The sequence below is a fragment of the Crotalus tigris genome, unplaced genomic scaffold (genome assembly GCF_016545835.1).
Source record: "Crotalus tigris isolate CLP2741 ecotype Arizona unplaced genomic scaffold, ASM1654583v1 scf7180000017666.379230911805:20528666, whole genome shotgun sequence".
NCBI classification, from domain to species: domain Eukaryota; kingdom Metazoa; phylum Chordata; class Lepidosauria; order Squamata; family Viperidae; genus Crotalus; species Crotalus tigris.
In genome coordinates this window covers 10,620,018-10,640,868 of record NW_024096552.1, presented here as the reverse complement: position 1 = coordinate 10,640,868, position 20,851 = coordinate 10,620,018, and the positions used below count along the sequence as shown (strand labels likewise).

General features: G+C 34.3%; 1 protein-coding gene across 5 annotated transcripts in view; it reads left to right on the top strand.

Annotated features, from left to right (window-relative positions):
• BLVRA (biliverdin reductase A) overlaps nucleotides 1–17,268 on the top strand; it is a 41,026-nt gene extending 23,758 nt beyond the window's left edge. Inside the window, exons 2-8 of one of the 5 annotated variants that reach the window (XM_039336684.1) lie at nucleotides 624–717; nucleotides 5,463–5,589; nucleotides 8,903–9,022; nucleotides 9,876–9,973; nucleotides 10,900–11,007; nucleotides 11,420–11,591; nucleotides 16,220–17,268. In XM_039336684.1, the coding sequence (XP_039192618.1) occupies nucleotides 5,471–5,589; nucleotides 8,903–9,022; nucleotides 9,876–9,973; nucleotides 10,900–11,007; nucleotides 11,420–11,591; nucleotides 16,220–16,472 (870 nt within the window). In that variant the 5' untranslated portion in view covers nucleotides 624–717; nucleotides 5,463–5,470 and the 3' untranslated portion in view covers nucleotides 16,473–17,268. Of the gene's footprint in view, nucleotides 1–623; nucleotides 718–4,889; nucleotides 5,066–5,462; nucleotides 5,590–8,902; nucleotides 9,023–9,875; nucleotides 9,974–10,899; nucleotides 11,008–11,419; nucleotides 11,592–16,219 lie in introns of those variants that run through there. The other 4 variants (XM_039336685.1, XM_039336686.1, XM_039336683.1 and 1 more) reach the window with 4 other exon arrangements.
• Nucleotides 17,269–20,851: the final 3,583 nt, after the last annotated feature.

Genomic DNA, 20,851 nt, shown 5'->3' with positions numbered 1-20,851 from the left:
ATTGAAAAATATTAATGGGAGAAGGGACGATCAAAGACATATATCATTAATTAATATACTAATTATGGAATTATCAAACTTAATCGTTATTGATTGTTAATTAATTATTGTATTTTTTCTTGTTAAAATATAAACCAAGACAACACGCTATACACCAGGCAGTGGATTTTGTTACACTTAAAAACCAACAAAATATTTATAAAAAGAAAAAGAAAAGAATACACTTGCAAGAATAAAAGGCAGGTTGTAGATGGGGTAGCCATTAGATGAATAGTCTCAGGATCAATGCAAGGGGAAGCCAGTGGAAGTGGGACTGCAGTTTGACAGTCTGTTCTTTAAAGTCCAGCTGTGAGGAAATATCACTTGAGGGATTAGAGATTATGAAGAGATTGTGTTATTTGTTCAGCCTGATGTTCCCTTCATTTCTCTGGATGAATTTTGGGCGGAAGTGCCTTTTTTGGTGTGGTTTTTGGCATTCAGAAAATGAACAGGAGGGCAGTGGTAAGATGCTAAGAAAACACTGACAAACGCATTGATTTAACTGCCTCAAGTTTGCATATTTGTTTGATCTTCTGTAGAAAGGGTGCCAAATAACTGAGCTAGTTCTTTATCATCTTTCATAGAGCTGGCTGATATCTGTGTGAAATCAAGGGTGTTATCCCTCCAGGGCTTAAGCTGGATCTGCTCTTGGAGTTGGTGGAACATACTGCTATGCAGGTAGTTGCTGCCTGTGAAAGAGCTGTGGAGCTTATGCTATTCTCTTATGGGCTTGGCTCTCCTCCCAGAATTTAGCAGAGGCCATACATTAGCAGATTCATCTAGATCAGTGTTTTTCAAACTTGGCAACTTTAAGAACCAACTGCCAGTATGCTGGCGGGGGAATTCTGAAAGTTGAAATCCAAACATCTTAAAGTTGCCAAGTTTGAAAAATACTAATCTAGATAGTCATCATTGTTCATCTTAATCGCACTGGCCTTGATAGTAATTCCCAGCAAAATAAAATTATGCAGTCTGATGTGCCACTCCTACAAATGATCAGGCAAGTCTCCTTCATTACCTCTCTAGATTAATTGAATGTATGTACTTACACAGAGTATTGTGTTTGAGCAAGACTGAAAGTGAATAGAAGTACATGGAATAATTATGCACATACCTGAAACAATTATACAAAATAATTAGGAAAATTCTGTTCCTTGACCCATGCTTATTTCTTTAAAGATATTGCCTCTTCTATCTGCTCTAACTCCAAGACATTCGCAGCAATCTTAGTTTTCTCTCAGGTCTTTGCAAGCTAGTTCAATGCAGTATGGTAATTGCTATGCCATACCAGTACTTATTCCTAGACTAAACTTGGAAACTTTTAAGGTATGAGAACCAACTGTCAGAATGCTAGTCTGTTCTTTAAAGTCCAGTTGTGAAAAATATTATCTGAGATATGAATATTAGGAGGGTTATAAAGTGATCATGTTACTTGTTCAGCTTTGTTTGCCTGATGAATTTTACTGGAATGCCTTGGTTTTTTTTTTTTTTTTTTTGGGAGTATAGGCACTCAGAAAAATGCACCATTGTTGCTACTTTTTCATGCCCTGCTTGTAGTCAGTCTGTGCGATCTTCTTGCAACAGCTTACCAGGTGGTCCACTGTTTCTTCAGCTTCTTTGCATAGGCGGCACTTACTGTCTTTTCCTGTCTTCTCAGTTTTGACTTTTGTATGCATTTGTCCTTAAAGGCTTGGTCTTGTGCAGCCAGAATTAGTCCCTCAGTCTCTTTCTTCAATCTTCCTGCTCTTAGCCATTGCCAGGTCTTGTTAATATCTGCTTTCCCAGCTATTTTTTTAATATATTGGCCATATAGTGCTTTGTCTTCCCATGCCTCTATTCTGTTCTTCATTTGGTCTTTCTTGTAGGCCAGTATGGTCTCTCCAGTAGTCAGTAAGCCTTCCTGATATACTAATTTCAGTGTATCTTCATCATTGTCCTTCAGATATTCTTCCAAAGCCATTTTTCCTTCTTCAACCATCTGATGTATTTGCAGCATTCCACGTCCACCTATTTGCCTTGGTAGATAAAGTCTGTCAATGTCACTGCATGGATGAAGGGCATGATTCATTGTCATTATTTTTCTGGTCTTCCTATCCATTGCTTTTAGTTCTGCTTGAGTCCAGTAATATTCCAGCTGTGTACCTAATGACTGGGATTGCCCAGGTGTTGATTGCCTTTATGGTATTTCCTCCATTGAGTTTGGATTTTAAGATCTTCTTCACTCTCTTGATGTATTCACCTCTAATCTTTTTTTGACTTCAGTGTGCTTGATGTTGTCAGCTTGAAGGATACCCAAGTATTTGTAGCAATCTTCCTCATCCAGACTCTTAATGTTCGTGGGGCATCTTGATTCCTTCAGTTTTCACTATTTTTCTTTGTTTGAGAATAAGTGTAGCACATTTGTCTATTATTATTGTTGTTGTTGTTGTTGTTCTTGTTATTATATAGTATACGATGCCACCCCATTATAATATAATTCCTTTGATTTTAAATTTACTTTAGGTTATTATTTGGACATCTAACTTTTCTTGGTAATAATATAGAAGTGGTTTGCTTTTAACCTCTGGAGTATTAGTTAATATAAAATTCAGCTATCTGTTAAAAAAATCTGTTGCAAAGAAATAATGTTTGTTGAAAGAAGCATATATTGCTGTGTATAAGATTCTCCTTTTATCCACTGTTATATGGAAACGAAAGTTTGGGTCAGATTTTACATAGTCAGTATTTTATATTTTCTGCTTTATTATAATGGGGTGGCATCCTATAATTTAAACCTGTCATTCTTAGTTACCTCTATACCCACTCAAATTATTTTGAGGGTTTCTCCAGGGTAAAAAAAAAACAAAGAAAAGCTGGTCTAGACCAAACTTCAGGCTATCAGAGTGGCCAAAATAGAAGAATGGATTGAAATTCAGAAACATATTTCTTAAACCAGCTTCATTTCCAGCCAGTTTATGTGTGAAAATCAAGTAGTTTATGGCTACTGAGCAAAAATTGCCCTTTTGTATATTCATGTCACAAGCAGCATTTGATTTTTGACACCTTATGGTCAATTTGCCACAATTTGGCACACTGAGTTTTGAAGTCAGAACAATAGCTGAAATCATGATCAAAGGTTTCAAGAATTTGTTGGAGCAAGAATTGGATGAAAAGCTTAGAAGTTATCAAGAAGAAGCTAATGAAGATTAAAACATTTTGTAGTGATTATTAGAAAACCAGGAAAAATCATAGCAAAAGACATTATGTGAATAAGAGAAGTTTTTAAAATAATTCTGGGAGAACTAGAAAAAGTATAGAAGATAAAAGGAGCAAAAAACAGGTAAAAATAAAGGCAAAACAATGCAAAAAATAAAATAGAGATGGGTGGAAAGAAATGCCTGGCAAATTTCTTGACAGCTAAAGAAGAACTGGAAAGAGTTTTGAACCTTTTGAACATTCTAGACATTGTGGAAAGAATTCTTAAACAGCTACACACAGTCCTCCACTTATGACCATAATGGAGCGTTTATACTATCTGTTATGGGAACAATTATTATCCCACAACCTGAAGCATCCTGTTCTCCACTCCATACCCCTCATATCCCCTGCAAGCCTTGGATCTGCTTTCCTTCTCCCACTGGGGGCTGACAGGTTTTCAGCCTGCTTCTCACCCAGTAGTGGGATTCAAATAATTTAATGATCGGTTCTCTGTCCTAATGACCATTTTAAGTATAAAAAAACCGATATACTGAAAGATAGTTTATTAGTTCATGCATTTAATACTTAAATAAGAACAATAAAAGAGATACACAAAACTAGATTATAAGAAAGAGTTTTAAAATATTAATGAAAAAAATATTAAATAATACCTGACAAAAACAATAAAATTGTTATTTAAGATATTTCCATATTGATTCTTGACTGGTGTCCTCACTTGCAATTTTGTTCACTTTTAGCTGAGGACTCTGCATAGCTAGTTAGGAAAAAGTTCCAGAGCCACAACCCCAGCTAATACGTGGTGGCCTCACCCCCTTTCCACTTCAAAGTACATAACTGTTGCCTTTTGAACATAGAGTTAGTCCTCTTAGTCACAGATATCTGTGACTATAAAAACTAATAGGAAAATTCCCATTGATAAAAGAGACAATAAAATGTTGATTTAAACAATGTCTTAGGCTATTGGTAGGTGGTGGTATAGATGACTTTTATAAAAATAATAGCATAATTCTCTATGATTTTTTAAACTGACCAACAAGTGGAAATTATGTGGGTTTTTTTACAATTAACCAAAATTTCTGAAAATTTTATTATGAAAATTTTCAATGAAGAAGCGAGTGGGATTTCAGCTGGGAAAAATGAAGTTTTCTGAAACCAGCCTGTTTTTTTAATTACAGTATAATAAAATAATAGTATTATAGCATTATAGAGAACAGAACTCATGATTTTTAAAGAAGAAAACCTAGTTTTTTAAAAAGTAAAATAAAATTACACTTTCATTGGAGCTGTGTCCTGTTTTAACAAAAAAAAATGGATTTCTGTTTGACACTCATGTACTGTTTCTGAGTGATAACAAGTCAGTTGTATTTAACTGAAGCAGATTAAAGTATGTAGGACTTATCTCTAGGACACAGAAAAAGTAGATTAAAGTTGAGGCTCAGCTCTGAATAATATTACTTTCATTACTAACTCTGATATTCTTCTGTATGTAGGAAAGGCACCTTTTGTGACCTGCTTACATCAATTCAAGAGAAGGTCTTACCCTATTTGTCCCAGGCATATACTTCTGTCCGTGTTTCATGATACTTCTTGGACTACCTGCTTTTTTTTTTTTTTTTTTACTGTTGCCTCACCTCATCCAGGAAATTGCTGACAGAGTGGAGGAATGGATGGAATAATGAAAAGGAGAAGAATCGATAATTATTTGTGGATTGATGTTTTTTACTTAACTGTGGATGCTGCTGGCCATTTAGCCCAATTTTCCTGACACATATGAGGAATTTAATAAAAATATTCTCAATCTTTTAGAAGGATAATGGGTACCACTTAGGCAAGTTGAGTAAATTTAAAAAGTTCCAGAGAATCTTTTATATGCCTGCTTGTAAAGGCTGTCCAGAAAAATAAATAGAAACTGTTCTTATTCATTTACTCCACGTGTAAATTGACAGGAAAGGGGGTAGTAAATAAAAAAGAAAAAGTTAATTTATAGATAAAAATAGCAAAGAGAGAAAAGGAAAAACAAACTTCTGAAAAGATGAAAAAGATATTCAAAGTTTAGAAGAATGTGATAATTACAGTTGTACAATTTCACCGTTAAAAGCAAATGATTGCATTTTCTTGAATTATGTCTCTTGGTTTTTTTATGCTTGCCTTAGCAGTAGCTCAAAAGCCATATACTTTTTCATATATTTTTTTTACTGTTCCTTCCTTTCTCCTTTTTCATCTAGAATTGGCAATGTTTGGAACAGTAGTGATTGGAATTGGAATGGCTGGATCTGTACGAATCAGAGATTTACTGAATCCTTTGTCTTCCAGCCCTGCTGAGCATCTTAAATTATTGGGATTTGTTTCTAGGTGAGAGGGGCCTCTTTATTTAAGTTAACTAGATGCATTGTAGTCAGACAAATGTATGTCTTGAATTGACTATGGAGTCCCATGGTTTTTAGAACTCTGTAGCTTTATTCTCATTACCTAGTTGAAATATTAACATCCATTTCATAATCAGAATGTAATGGTAGAGCTGAATGAGTTAAATGGCAAAACATAGAAATAGTTGTTAAGTAATATGATTCATTTAATGCAAAGTAATGCCTGGATTCTTAAACTCGTGTACTGTCTTCTATATTTATATCACCATTGAGAAAATTTGTGCTAGAAGTCACAAATCCTGTTTTTCCATACTAATATTTGTAATGTATCTTTCATTGAATGACAATTGTATTTTTCAGTTATTATTGCTAATATACTTCAAATATTGAAGACTGATAGCATGCAAACAATTTCAAATTCACAACCTATTTTAAATTTATAAAAATTGCTCTGGCTTTCAGATAGGCTGTTTGAATGGTTCTATACTTTTTCTTTTTCTTTTTTTAATACACATTTTATTGGTTTTTTAATTTTAACATCAAAGTGCTCAGGAAAACACCGTGGTGAAAGGGTGATCAATCATAGCAAAACAAGTCATATATATATACATAACTAATATTAATACCTTAAAAAAAAGAAAAAAAATTCCCCCCTCTATTTCCTCACATGATATAACAAATTTAGTTTAATCTATTTCTTCTTAAAATTCAATCAATCCACGGAAGCATCCCTACTATTACATCTACATAAATCACTTCTGCTTTTAAGCTCCACTAATTTCAATTAAAATATTCCAATTAATCTTAAACAAACATATTAATAAAATTTTGGGTATCCCTTCTACAACATACATAATATTCCAAGAATAACATTCTAATATTTTCACATATATTCCATCTCTTAATTTAATACATCATTAATTAATACCCTTTCTTCTTTTGTCATAGATCTCTCTAATTCTTCTGCTATTACAAAATAGTTTTCTATATAAACAGAATAGAAAACACACACACACACAAAAAAAATCATTTCGGCCTGTTAAGTAAAATTTAACTCTCAACCAAATTAACTATCATATCTAAAACAAACATATTATTTCACCAGTTATTATCTTACTACTTTCATTTACTCAATTAGATTGTCCAATCAGTCCAAATTTCTAAAGCCTTTTTGACCCAATAATTAAGATTTTAAATCACATTTTTGAATCTAACTCTGGCTTTTTTTATGTCATCAAATCTCAGTATTTGAGTACTAATGTTTATCAACAAATCAATCTGATCAAAATTCTCTTCCCCTTCTTCCAGTATCATATAAACAATATAGTCCATTTTATTCCATATTATAATTTCAGCTCGGTTATCCAGGTTGTCATAACTTTCAGTCGATCACATCTGGCTGTCAATTAATTTTGGCAATGGGAGAACTTCATTTATAGTCATTTTTTGATCTTCAAAGTTCTCCATTTGTACATAGGCTTGTGAAATATCCTCCTCTGTAGTAGTCAGTTGATTTATAGAATAATTATTTAAAGTCTCAATCTGGGGTTTTGGGTCCAGAATTTTTCTAAAGTTCAATTGGTCAGTAAGTTCTTCCATCTCAAATTGTGTACACTATTGCATATAAGCTTCTTCTTGGCCTGTAGATTGGTCTTTTAAAATTTGGAACTCAGCTTGTGATTCTAGAAGATGGTCTTTATTTTTTCTCCATGACTTCATCTCCTCTGTCATTTCCAATATTTTTTCCAGTATCAGCTCATAATCCAATCCAGAATTCAATTGATCAGTAACTTCTTCCATCTCAGATTGTGTATACTGTTGCATATAGGCTTCTTCTTGGCCTATAGATTGATCTTTTAAAGTTTGAGGCTCAGCTTGTGGTTCTGCAAAATGATCTTTAGTTTTTCTCCATAACTTCATCTCTCTGTCATTTCCAATATTTTTTCCAATATCAGCTCATAGTCAAGCTGTGGGTAAAAAACTTCTATTTCCATAGTAAAAAAGTCTTTTAATCTTTTTGTGGAAACTATATTTATTAAGAATCCACAATTTTTAAATCACAAACACAACCCACAGCTGTTTCCAAGCCTTTATCTTTTCTTCTTGTTAATTCCTGAAGTACTTTTTGCCACAAGATGTCCTCAGTAAGTTATAAAAAGCTTTTCTTTGAACTTTAAAAGCCTTTATCTCATTAAAAATGACAACGAAAGAGACAGAAAAAAAGCAAATATCTTCAGTATAGTAAGTAAAATAATGCTGTAAATTAGAAATCTCTCCAGGGATGCCCAATATCCAAAAGGTTCAAAATATAATAAGTGCTATTCTGAAGTATTGTTTAAAGTATTTTTTCCCCAAACAGACAGAAGCTGCTCTCTTAGAACAGGGAAGTCATCTAAAAAGCAAGCTCTTTGCAGGAAAAATAATTCAGAATGAAGAGAGGGAGGAAAGGTCTCACCCGGATTCACCACGGTGGTTCTTTATGCTTAGATGATTTTCTGACTTCAGCTGGCATAGCGAAGTGATCGGCCATTTTACTGACCGATCTTCTTCTCCATTGGCTCTACGGAGTGAGCTCAGACTGTAGGGGAAGCCACCGCTCCACCGCAGCCGAGCAAAAGCCTTCTCGACAGTGGTTGCCCCTCCAAGGCGATTTAAGACCCTCATAAGAGTCTACCGGTAGAGAGAAAGGCAGCCATCGAAGAGCGAAGCCCTTTGTGTGGCTGAAGCTGCCTGATCCAGAAGTGGAAGTCTATACCTTTTTCAATGTTGTAACATCCTTATAAGATCATTTTCAAAATGTTGAAATAATCAATTTCATATCCAGAACAATGTTTTTTCAAACTTGAAGCAACTGTTTTGAATTTAAGTTGCCACTCTTTTGCTATAGTAACCAAGCTGGCTTTCAATTTTAATACTAAACAATAGCTATACTATATAGCACAAGAGAGTGTTTTTCTCAAGTTTATTTGTGAAGTCCTCCCAGAAATAATTCCATAACCTGAGAAGTTTATTGTTAGAAACCTTATTCCTCGTTAATATTTTAACCTCATACAACATATGGATCACTCAGAACAAGATCTTGAAACTGAGGACAGTAGGTTAAAGAAGAGAGGCATCAATTGATCATATTATCAAAATTAACAAACACATTGAAACAATACTTGAAAGACAATTTCAGTTAGGACTTCCTAGATGTAAGCATTAAGATGTTAATACTTCTTCTCCTGGTGCTGTTTTATAATCTGGGAATTCTCATGGAAGTCTTTCTCAGAGTTCCTTTCTTTTTCTGCTAAAACTAGAAGATCTCTAGATGATGTTTATCAAGTCAAGCAAATTAGTCTGCAAGAAGCTCTAGACAACCCAGAGGTCCATGCTGCCATCATCAGTACAGATAACCAAAACCATATTGAGAGTGTAAGGTATTGCCTTTTGAATTCTTGATATCAAAATGCCATTAGAATGTTCATTAATTAATTACCACTCTAAACAGCAAGATAGCCAAGGGGGAGATCAAAATTTTAAAAAATGACACAAATAATATCATAACCAAGCCAAAATTTTAGAAGGCAGCAAACTATTATTTATTTGCAAAAAAGTTTTACAATGTTCTAGAGAATCTGGACATTCTATAGCTTTCCTATAGTTACAGTCTATTAATACAATTGATAGTATCCATTAAAAGATTTAAAATAGAGTTAAAATGAAAAATACTTGGATGAGGTTGTTGTATTATTTGTGTATAGATGTGAGTGCGTGTGTGTGCACGCGTGCATGTTTTTTTTACCTTATTTTCATTATTGGCAAGGTATACAGATTTTTTATCTAGTGGAAAACAGAATAGAAGCCACTAACATTTTCTGCATTATCAAACTGGTGATAATTTAAGTTGATAACTAGGCATCCATCAGTTACATTTTAGAACCAAATTCTGAAAAAAATATTAAGCTTTACATTCAGATGCAAATCAAATATCAAAATATTTAAATTGTACACTTTCCCAGCTTTCAAAATTATGGTAGTGAGAAAAGCAGCAGAATAAATATGCATGCATCTTATTGGGAACTGCTTTCATTATTTACATGTGTATAATAAATGAATATTGGTCCATGCTGTCTAGTATCTACAGTTATGGCTTTAAATGTGTTTAAAGGCCAAATTGGGCTTTAGATATGATAATTTTCCAAAACTGCTGATAATAATTGGGGGATATCTATACACTGCTTTCATCTTCCTAAGGGAAGTATAAAATATATATTTTTTCTTTTCTATAAGAAAGTTCCTAGAGGCTGGCAAGCATGTCCTTGTTGAGTACCCTTTGGCATTGTCTGCAAAGGGAGCTCATGAACTTTGGGAGTTGGCAGAGTTGAAAGGTAATATATAATACAAATCTACATCTGTTGTTTAATTTAAGGTAATATATAATACAAATCTACATCTGTTGTTTAAATGTTGATACTCACATTATTTTTTTTAATCTCCTCTTTCCTCTCTCCCCCAAAGTCAGAATTGTTTAAGATAGAACTTTAAATAATAGGTAGCATCCTAAGTACTGTTATCCATTTGGAACCTAAGCATCTTTAACCTTAATGGATTCAGTTCTATTCATATACTAAATAGGGATATTGTATTACTGAGTGAATCTGAAGATTCTAATCAAACTTTTCATTTTGGAATTTAGGACTTCGTAATGTAGATTGTAAGAAAGCCAATTTTGTGTAGTGGTTAAGACACTAGGTTAGAAACTGAGAGACCATGAACTGTAGTCCTGCCTTAGGAACAAAGCTAGCTTGATGATCTTGAACCAATCAGTTTTTCATAACTCTAGGAAGAAAACAATGGCAAACCACATCTGAAAAATGTTGCCTAGTAAACTGCAGGGATTTGTTGACACAGTCTCTGAGAACTGGGCATGACTGAATGGAAGAAAAGGAAATTGAGTGTACATTCTGGGACAATACAATCATAAATCTGTTTGGTTCTTTATCAATAGTTGAATAAAATGAGAATATGAGAAATGTTGCTTTTCTTTCTCTCAATATAGCATCTTGATGCAGGACAACAGAATATACAGCTAGTTCCTGCCTCTTTCCTAAAAATTACTAGTCCCTTATCTAAAGAGTTATGGCTTTCACAACCAGGAGACAAGAAATTACAAACATACAATTTCTTTCATAACTTCCCAATACAATCAATGTAGTGACAACTCTTTTTGGGAAATGTTCTGCTATTCTTAAATATTAATTGCTTTGTGACCATAACAAGTAACCTGTCCAAATATAAATTGGCTCAACGTCAGGCAAGATCCTCCATGTGGAACATATTGAATTACTAACAGAGGAATACAAACAACTGAAGAAAGAGGTGTCAGGAAAGGAGCTTGTGAAGGGAACATTACATTTCACAGGTTAGTCCTTTGACTTCATATGTCTTTGATGAATCACCCTGATTTGAAAAACATTTGTATATCTAGGTTTGTGTCATGAATGGATTGAGTCATTTCATATTAAAGGTAGAGAAAGGGTTAGTTGGAAGATATTTTGAATAGTATTTATTGTGAACATAAAATTGCAGATCAGCCCTTTGAGGACAACTATACTCTTTGTTTGCTATGAAAAATAAATATTTATAATAAAGAATAATATGATATTCTGTATTCCTCAATTATAACTTAAAATACTACAGTTCAATCTATTACTTATATATGTAGATCACGCCTCATATTTTCTAGTCATTTATAATATAAATTCTGTCTGAAGATATTTTAAAATCTTCTCTTTTCCAGCTTTTGATTTAAGTTTTCTTTATTATTCCTAAAGGGGGTCCATTGGATGAAAGATATTCAGGATTTCCATCTTTTAGTGGCATTGCTCGCCTCACCTGGTTGGTGGATCTTTTTGGAGATCTCACTGTCACTTCTGCCACAAGAGAACAACAGAAAGAAAAAAACTACTTCAGAATGACAGTACATTTTCAGACAGCAAACAAAAGGTTGGTTTTGTTAAGCACTAGAAATGTTAATTAATCAAAATAATTTTATTCTGGCTAATAATGATACATCATTAGATAAACAATATTTTTATCTTGGCAAAAACCTTACGATGTATAGAATTTCATTCATTCATCCATCCATCCATCCATCCATCCACTCATTTGACTTTATTAGCAGCCCAACTCTAATACACTCTCAAATTAAGACCAGATCATTTTGCTAGTCATTAGTAAATAATTTTTGAATAAAGTTGATCTTTCATTATTGTAATTATTATTGTATTTTTTCCACTAGTCAGATTATTAGTTCTTGATGTTTTCCCTGGCAGTATATGATCTGTTTCTTAAACTTTCCACTTTTGTTCTACTTGATTTATTCCATGCTCTTTCATTTGTACTTCAGGACTTCTAGTTCATAAAATGTTCATAGACTCGGGCCAAATTGCCACTTTAGCAGTAAGTTTAACTGAACCCGAGGAGCAGCATCTGTAGCCGAGTTCCTGAAAGGGTACCCTTAATGTCAATCATTATTGATCTGCAAAAAGAAAAAAAAGAAAAAAAAACAGAAAAGAAATAAAAATAAAAATATAGTAAAGAAAAAGAAAACAACTTTATAAAGAAATTATTTCTCCCTTTATCACAAGTATATACAATTTATTAACTTATCATCTTCTCTTAAAATACAGCAAATGATTACTTTTTCCCATGTCCCATCTTTTTTCTATAAACAAATCTTTAAAACCTTGTTGTTAAGTTCTGATCAGCAAAGTTCTGTCAAGAGTTATCAGAGATAAATATCTCTTTTAGTCTTGATCAGATAAACAAATGTTACACTGCTTGCTTTTACTTTTAACAATCTTAATCGTTAGTTCCTTCAAATAATGCCTTAGAATTTGTTTTCTTTTCATTTTTCTTTGTCCATCTCACAAAAGTCTTCAAATCTTTAACAAGTTGTTTTTTGTAACTCTAATATAGGAAACAATCCAGACCAAACAAAATTCTTAGTTTGTTATTTGTAATTTTGTAATCCTTGTAATTTTTAAGATGTTTAAGAAAAAAAACCTTGTGTACAAAAAACCTCCCAAATCAACTACAACTACATTTAACATTAAACATAAAATAAAATATTAAATATAAAAAAAATTCCACCCCAGCTGAAAGATGCATAAAAATGAATATGTTATCCTATAATTAATTGTAAAATCTTATTTCAAATCTATCTAGACCCTTAGTTCAGCCTTGCAGTGAGATGGGTTGCAAATAAATAAAATAAAATAATAATAAAATAAATAAAATAATAAAATAAAAAATAAAATAAAATATTATATTTGTAATTTTTCAAAGTTTTAATTACCCTTTTGTTGTTTATTTAAGTCATATTTAAAACGTCTTTCACTAAGGATTCAAGAAAACTCACCTAGTATTTTCAAATTTGTTTATCAAGTATTTCCTAATAGCTGCAAAGTAGTTAACCAATTTTTAAAAGAATCAGAAAAGGAAGTATGGAAGTTGAATGTCCTTTTGAAGGCTCTAAATGGCTATTCCCGCAACTCCCAGAGCTCTGAATCTGCTAAAAACCATTATCTTTCAGTCTTCTCACAAGGTGCAACAGCCTGGAGCACATGTCGATGATCTCAAGTCCTCTCCTTGTTCAGAGAAAAACCGCTCTACTTGCTGACTGTTCATTCCATCATAGTCTTCAGTTCACTATTTTTTTCCTGGAAGTCACACCAAGAATGTGTCTTGAGGGGATGAACCACTGCCTTTTTCAAAACTGGCTGAACTACACGCTCCCATAAGGTGGCATTTATCACAGTTAGATCCAACCATATGCTTAGTTTGACTCTTGGAAGGGGAAGAGAATAGATAGAAAGGCGAGACAGAGAAAAATATTTTTTAAGTCCTCAGAAGAAAAGGTTTGAGAAAGAAATGCAAAGCAAATCTGCCTTCATTATATTAGAAATCTGTGTAAGGTTCTGACAGGCTTCCAAAATTTTATTAATGCCATAACCATATTATAATACATTCCAAAATTCTGGGTTTGACTGTCATTAAAGCCTGACAGCTATTTTGATCACACTGGATATCTCACAACCTCCTGCTGGCTTTCTTCTTTTCCAGTTTCCAGGCAATATTGTCTGGTGACTAAGAATGCCTGGTTTTCCAAAATCTCCCACCCTATTTTCCCTGAATTTTGTCTGATAAACTGTATGAAAGAGCCTCTTCCTGATGCATTTTTTGCCCTACATTTTTTGCCTTTACTATTTATTGATTGGGTTCATACAACATAGTAACTCTAAACCCTGATTAACAGAACACAGTTGCTATATTCAAATGGAATGCTGTGTCTAAGGAAAGCAACTATGTTATGGTTTAAAGTGATTCCCTGATTCATTCAATTTGATAGAACAATGGTTGGGATCACACAAGTTCCTGAACAAAAAAATATAGAATCTTATTTCAGCCTGCTCTAGTGAGCTGTGCAAACCATTCATTACAGAGAAAGAATTAGCAGACTGACACCTAATATCTGATCTTCAACATTCTATACATCTATTCTGAGGTCACTCCCATTGAGCTCATTGTGGCTAACCTTTTTAAGCAGGGTTTAATTTGAAGTTCATTTTTATAGATATAATTTTATTAGTTTGTTAAAATATAAAATAGAGAGAAAAATGAAAATAATTGGAAAGTAGGGCAGGTTAAGGGAAAAGAAAAAATGTAAGGTAAAAGTGAAGTTCATTATAAAAACCCAAGAGCTGTTAGATCTAGACTTGAAAACCTAGCACTGGAACTCTGCCAGTTGTGACTTGACTTAATTCTGTAATAATTCTGCAAACCTAAAGAGTGAAAAAAAGACAGTATCGATTTTGAAGGTTTGGGCTTCTAGTTCAAACAGAAAACTCAAATAATAAAAATTAGCTATTTAGTCACTTTCCATGAAACATAAGCAATACTAGCATGAGGTGCTAAGAGACGGGCAAAAGTATCCAACACTAAAAAAATGATGAATTGCTTATTAACATATACACAAAGCAGTGTTTTGAATATTGCAGGATCTGTGGCCAGCTTATCTAGGACAACAATATCTATGTTGTCTTTGTACAGCCTATAAAGATCCATGTAAACAGTTTCCAAATGTCATATTACCCTCTTAGCTTTTGGCTGACACACACACACACACATATGTGTGTGTGTGTGTGTGTGTGTGTGTATACACACACACACAAACACACACACACACATATATATCTCCAAATCTATTCTATTCCATGGCAGTTTCCTACTGGCACTATTTCAGTGATGTCATCTATTTGCAGTTACTGAATATTTGGTAGCTCTTATTTATGGATGTGTAACTATGACAGAAGCCTAGATTTCAACATCTAACATGAGTGACTGATGAACATAAAAGTATTCTTTTGGTGAGGGCACTGCAAAATGCACAAAAACAGAAAGACTAAATCAACATGGAGAATGGCTGATGAGAATGACAGGATTAGCAGAGATGACAAAATTGTCTTGTTTAATTAGAGAAAAGACAATAACTATATTTATTACTGACTATTAAAAATCAGTTAGTAATATTTATTTATATATTATTCTTTATTTCATTTCCTTTCTTCCTTGTTCATTTCCATTTTTCTTCACTTACTTTCGTTTCCTTATTTTTTCTCTTTCAAAATTTGTATGTTTTTTATTATTTTGAAACATTTATTTAATAAAAATTATATATATAAGAAAATGTCTTTGGAGAAAGGTAAACTTTGCAGTGTGTTTTAAAGGAGGCATCACATCTAAATTAATATTCCCACAAACATAAGGAATCAGAAGTGGCCCATGAAATACCCATGAAATTTCATCATAGAGTATTTTGCTGTACTTTGTGATAAGCCTGCTGTGATGAGATGCCCTTTTTTCAAAATGTATGTTATCATTGTGCATTCTTTTCTCTATTTCCTAATAAAATATTCACAATTTATGGTCTTTCAAGCCAGTTAACAAAAATAGATTGCAATCCCAACATATCTTGATTCCAATATAAAAAAAAAAAATAGGAATGTGACTGTTTTATAATATTTTTAAAGCTGCACTAGTAGATTCTAGATCATTTCTTTTTATCTGCTTTCTGGTCCCTGGGTTCCAACTACAATTCAGGCTCACTAATCACTGTGACATGACTTTATGATTTTGTTTCAGCTTGATCTACAGTGACCAGTTCATGACTCCCACTGACAAAGGCATAACTGTACTAATTTGGCAATATCTTTGTTTTAAAACCAGTAATTCATAGAACATCTTCAGTATACATTACTTGGCAAATGCATGATATACTCCTATCCATCCAAGGCTATAGAATCTGAGTCTTTTTTCTCCCCTGCTATTGAAAGCACACAAGCAAACACACAACTAAACATAAAGGCAATAAACCATAGCAGTTCTATATATTCAAATAGTACAAATAGTACAGATGGCAATTCTTTACATAAAGTTCAAAAGCTTGGAGGAATTAATGTTAACAGTTTTGCCATCTTTGTGACAGCAAGACAAATGGTTTTCTTTTACACAATTCTTTGAAAAGTTTGGTTTCTTTCTTATTTAAAAAAAGTCTTTTTGCTTTAACTAAGGCCTCTGACTTGGATTGAAGAAAGGGCTCCCGGGATGAAACGGGATAAGAAGATCAACTTCTGTTTCAAAAGTGGATGCTTAGAATGTCTCCCTGAGGCTCCACGTTCACCAGTTGGCCTTTTCATGCAAGATCTGATCATCTTTGCCAAAAAACTTTTGGGACAGATCCCCAAAGAGGAACTGATAGCTGAGAAAAGGCGGATTCTGCTGTGTCTCAGTCTTGCTGAAGAGATTCAAATGTGCTGTGAATAGCCATCAAAATTCTACTCTTGAAAGTACTGTATGTGAAAGTACAGGGTTCACCATTTTAAACTCTTTCTTGTACTCCCTTTTTAAAATGTTCTTTTTCTTATGTGCCAGCTTCTCTATTCTATTAAGCAATATTTTTCTAACAAAGTCAGGATGAATTTAATCTGGCAGCACAGAAAATATATAGATTCTGTCTTGCCTTACTGCAAAGCAACTTTCTAATCAAAAGCTAGTAAACAAACTGCCTGCATTTCTTCTAGAGACGCAATAGCAAAAGAGTGTCATTTTTTCACAGTATTTATTGTTGAGGAAAAAAAAATCTTTTTCAGCAGCAAAATATTTCTCTGAAACACTTTAAATTCTGTATTTAAGCCCATCTATATTAGTTAAATGTTTAAACAGACATTAAAGTGCTGAACAGCTTTAAGTTTATTTTTAGCCTCTGTTCAATCTAAGTTGCTCTTTAATCCTAGTTGCATGAAATATTGAAAATGGTGCCCTTTGTTATATTCATCTCTAATGTTTAGCTCAGGACTACAACTTAGCTTTTACAAGATAAGAAACTATACTGAAAGAGTAATGAGTGAAGGAAAATTTCTGAATGGGAAAGGTTTTTTTTTTAAATTTGGCGACTCTTTATATATCATACTGACTTGGTTCAAATATAATGTTGTGTGAATTATGAATTAGTCAATAAATATTATTTAAAAAATTGTCCTAGTATAATACATGACCAATCCATTGTGCTTTACCTTGAGAATCCTAAATCCCTATAAATGTAGAATCATAATTACCCTTCCATTTTTTTCAGACTGCGTTTATTTATGAAATGATGGTTATGCTTCAGGCTTGACATTGTTGCAAAAAACTTAGATGTTACACTAAGTATGCCGTATACTGAAGTAACAGCTGAGATTCCCACATGTTGACGTAGCTACCTTTATTCCTGCAACTAATTCTGCCTTTGAGACAGATCATATTTTTATAGGAAATAGAGGAATTAATAGTTATGTCACTATTTACAGCTTGCTATGCCTATAGCTACCAAACTGAATTCAGCAAAAACAAAAAAGCTGTAACTGAATTTCTATTAGGCACAATGTTTAATAGTCCTTTTTTAATCTTTGCTTTTTCCCATTTTGATCAATAATTCATTTTTATTTTAAAAAATCAAGTATGCATATAATAAATGCCATTCTATGTTTAATCCACATCAATATAATCATTTTTAAGTGTGAATCTCTAAAGCTGATACCGTACTAGCAGTTTTCGCCTCATTAGATTCATCCTGTATCCTAGTCAATCTCTTGTTACAGACAAAGCTATGCTGCAATTTCCTCTTGCTATCTTGCCATCAGACTTGACCTGAAGAATTACTAACTGAAGAATATGGAATCAGTAAATTTCTATATACACTGGATTTTTATGTCTGGCTGGAAATTGCATTGTCAGTAGTAATGACTTCCTCCTCCTCCTGGTCCTGCTCCTCCTCCTCCTTCTCCTCCAGATAGACCTTATTAAAAGTCATAGTTTGTAATTACTTCAGATTACCACAGGTTTAACTAGAGCAGGAGTAAGTAATTAAATAGCAAACTGAACATTGAATTTTCATTGTCTCCAATCAGAATGTCTTTGACAAAGAAGTACCATTTCCTCTTGATTTCATGTATCTGGAAAAGATCATCATTTCTTGTTCCACCTAGTAGTTCAACAATAATTGTTTGTGTCTTTATGATATCTTCTCAATATATTTCTCAATCTGATACTCTACAAATTAGTTAGGTCTGTAATTCCCAAAATTCCCAACCAACATAGAGAAAAGTTCATATCATATATCAGTGGTGGCGAACCTATGGCACGGGTGCCAGAGGCGGTACTCAGAGCCCTCTCTGTGGGCACACATGCCGTTGCCCTAGCCCCGTCTCCCCCCTCGCCTCCTCTCCAGCAGCTCCCCTGAAGGAGAAACACCCCTGAGCGTGGCCAACACGGAGCAGCGCAGCCAAGGACATGGCAACCAGGCAGTGTAGGCAAGACTCTGCCCTCACACCCCATTGTGCACAGTTGATGCTGCAGGGTGCGGGCAGAGGGCATGACCATCATAGTGCTGCTGGGCTGCCTGAGTGATCTGCGGCGGGCCCTGGAGGCAGTGAGTGGCCCTGCAGGCAGGCGAGGTGGGAGATGGGGAGTGGGGGTGGGGCAGGGGGGTGGAGCAGGGGCTGGGCCAGTTTTTGGTCTCTAAAAGATTTGCCATCACTATCATATATGGAAGGTGCATGTTTGAAGAAGGCTAATTGAGAAAATGTATTTCCACAAAAAGACTTATATTTTCTATGACAAGAATATTCATTTTAATAAATAATTTTAGACGGAGTACCCAGCCTTTGTGGCTGGGGGGAGGAGGAAAACCAGGTCATGCAAGCACTGCACATTGGCCCGCCACTCGTGTGGATCAAGCTGTATGTGCACATGCATGCCAGCCCACCTCTCGCACAGCCTGGTTCCAAATAGGCCATGGCCCGGTAATAAGCTGCAGCCTGGAGGTTGGGGACCTGCATTATTAATACTTAGGATATAAAATTTTTGAATCAACAATGTGTGTGTGTGTGTGTGTGTGTGTCTCTGTGTGTGTCTGTGTACATGCACTAGAGCATGTCATTTAATGGGTGAAAATTAATATTCACAATTTCTTTCAGTGAGGGGTTCTAAAATATGTGTTTTTACACCAAGAATTCAAATCTGCTATTATTTTTGCAATTGCACAACTTTTAGCTTGGTAAATCCATGTCTGATCATATATTTCACAAAAGTCTCTTGCAACCCAAATACTGTTAACATTATCTTCTCAAAATGACACCTTGTACTACAAAAATTAAAGGTTTTTTCCTGCATGAATCTTATCTAGCTAAGCAAAAAAAATCATCCATGCAATCATAAACTAACATCAGAAAGCAATTATCTGAGTTACAAAAATGTTTTAAGTGAGTTTCATCTTGTTTTGATTCATTCTCTGACATCATCCGTTGACTTGCCTCTTAGCCTCTGATATAACTCTCATGTTTCTCATTTGTATATACTCTACTTGCTGCCTCTGTGAGCTGTTTCACACCTCTCTCTATTGACTGGCCATGACAGGGCCACTGTGGTACTTGCATTGGTTCATCAATGAACTTCTTTATTTCCTCTGTAGTCATCTGCATGACAAAGGTGGCTCATACACACCTTCAGACCAGTCAACCAACTGCAGAAGAGTGGATGCTCTGGCGTTGATTAAAGGCGTTTTTCTTGCATATACAGTAAAATCTCCCAGTGCATCATCATCATCTGCATCTCTCAAGTCAATGATCTTTTGCACACCAGCTCTCCTCTCTTGAATTTCATCTGAACACAAGAGTATCTGGATTACCATTTCATTGAAAGCGTACCATGCTGAGCGCTGAATGGTTGGCAAAACACGATCTAATACAGCTTTCTTTTACAGTCTGACTTGCTGCAGCTGGAACAATACATGAGGTGGGTCTTTAATCCAGGAATGTTTTACTTTGATGTTGAACCAACAAGAGCAGTACATACCAATGATATATTCCACAATCATTCTTAAAGTTTGGAGAGTTTTGCCTTTAAAGCTATGTTTTGAAACTCATATTCGACAAAGCCTATTTGCAGTTGTCAACCAATGTGAATCGCTTATGGGGCCAATTTCCAGAAGAGCTAGATCTGTCCTTATTGTTTGTGTGAACCTATATCCATATGCTTGATCAGTAGATCCTTTACCACCCTGTCACTCAGTGAAATGAGAGGCTCATCAAATGAAACTCTGATGAATGAAAGATCAATGTCAAGTTCTGTTGCAGTGTCTAGTGTGTTGCCAATTTTACCTGCCCATTTGTTGTTAGACAAGGTCTTCCCATCTAATTTTGTGATTAAGTCTCTTAGGGGTAATTCATTTGTGTGGAATGCACACACCAACCAGATCAACTTCTGTTCAAACTTGACCTCTACCTAGAGTATGGCACCATCTTCACAGACAGTATTAACATTCGTAGAATCTCCTCCAATGGCCTTAAGCCTTTTGTCAATACCTTTTTTCTTCATGAAATACACCAGATTATCTGCATTCACTTGAGCAGGTTTTCCTGTTTTTGAGCTTTTCTCTGGAGTGAAATGAAAAGATATCTTCCACCCAGCTCACTGTACACAGAATAATATTCTTCTTTGATGGTATTGGAGAATTGCTGGTCTGAATTGTTTGCTTTCAGCATAACTTTAATTGCATCTATATGGTCGTTGAAGAAGATGCATTCTATTTTGTCCTTCTTACAGAACTCATCAAATTCTTGATCTAAGGACTTCATTTTTTTTTCCTGGGCTGTCTTCACTTTACT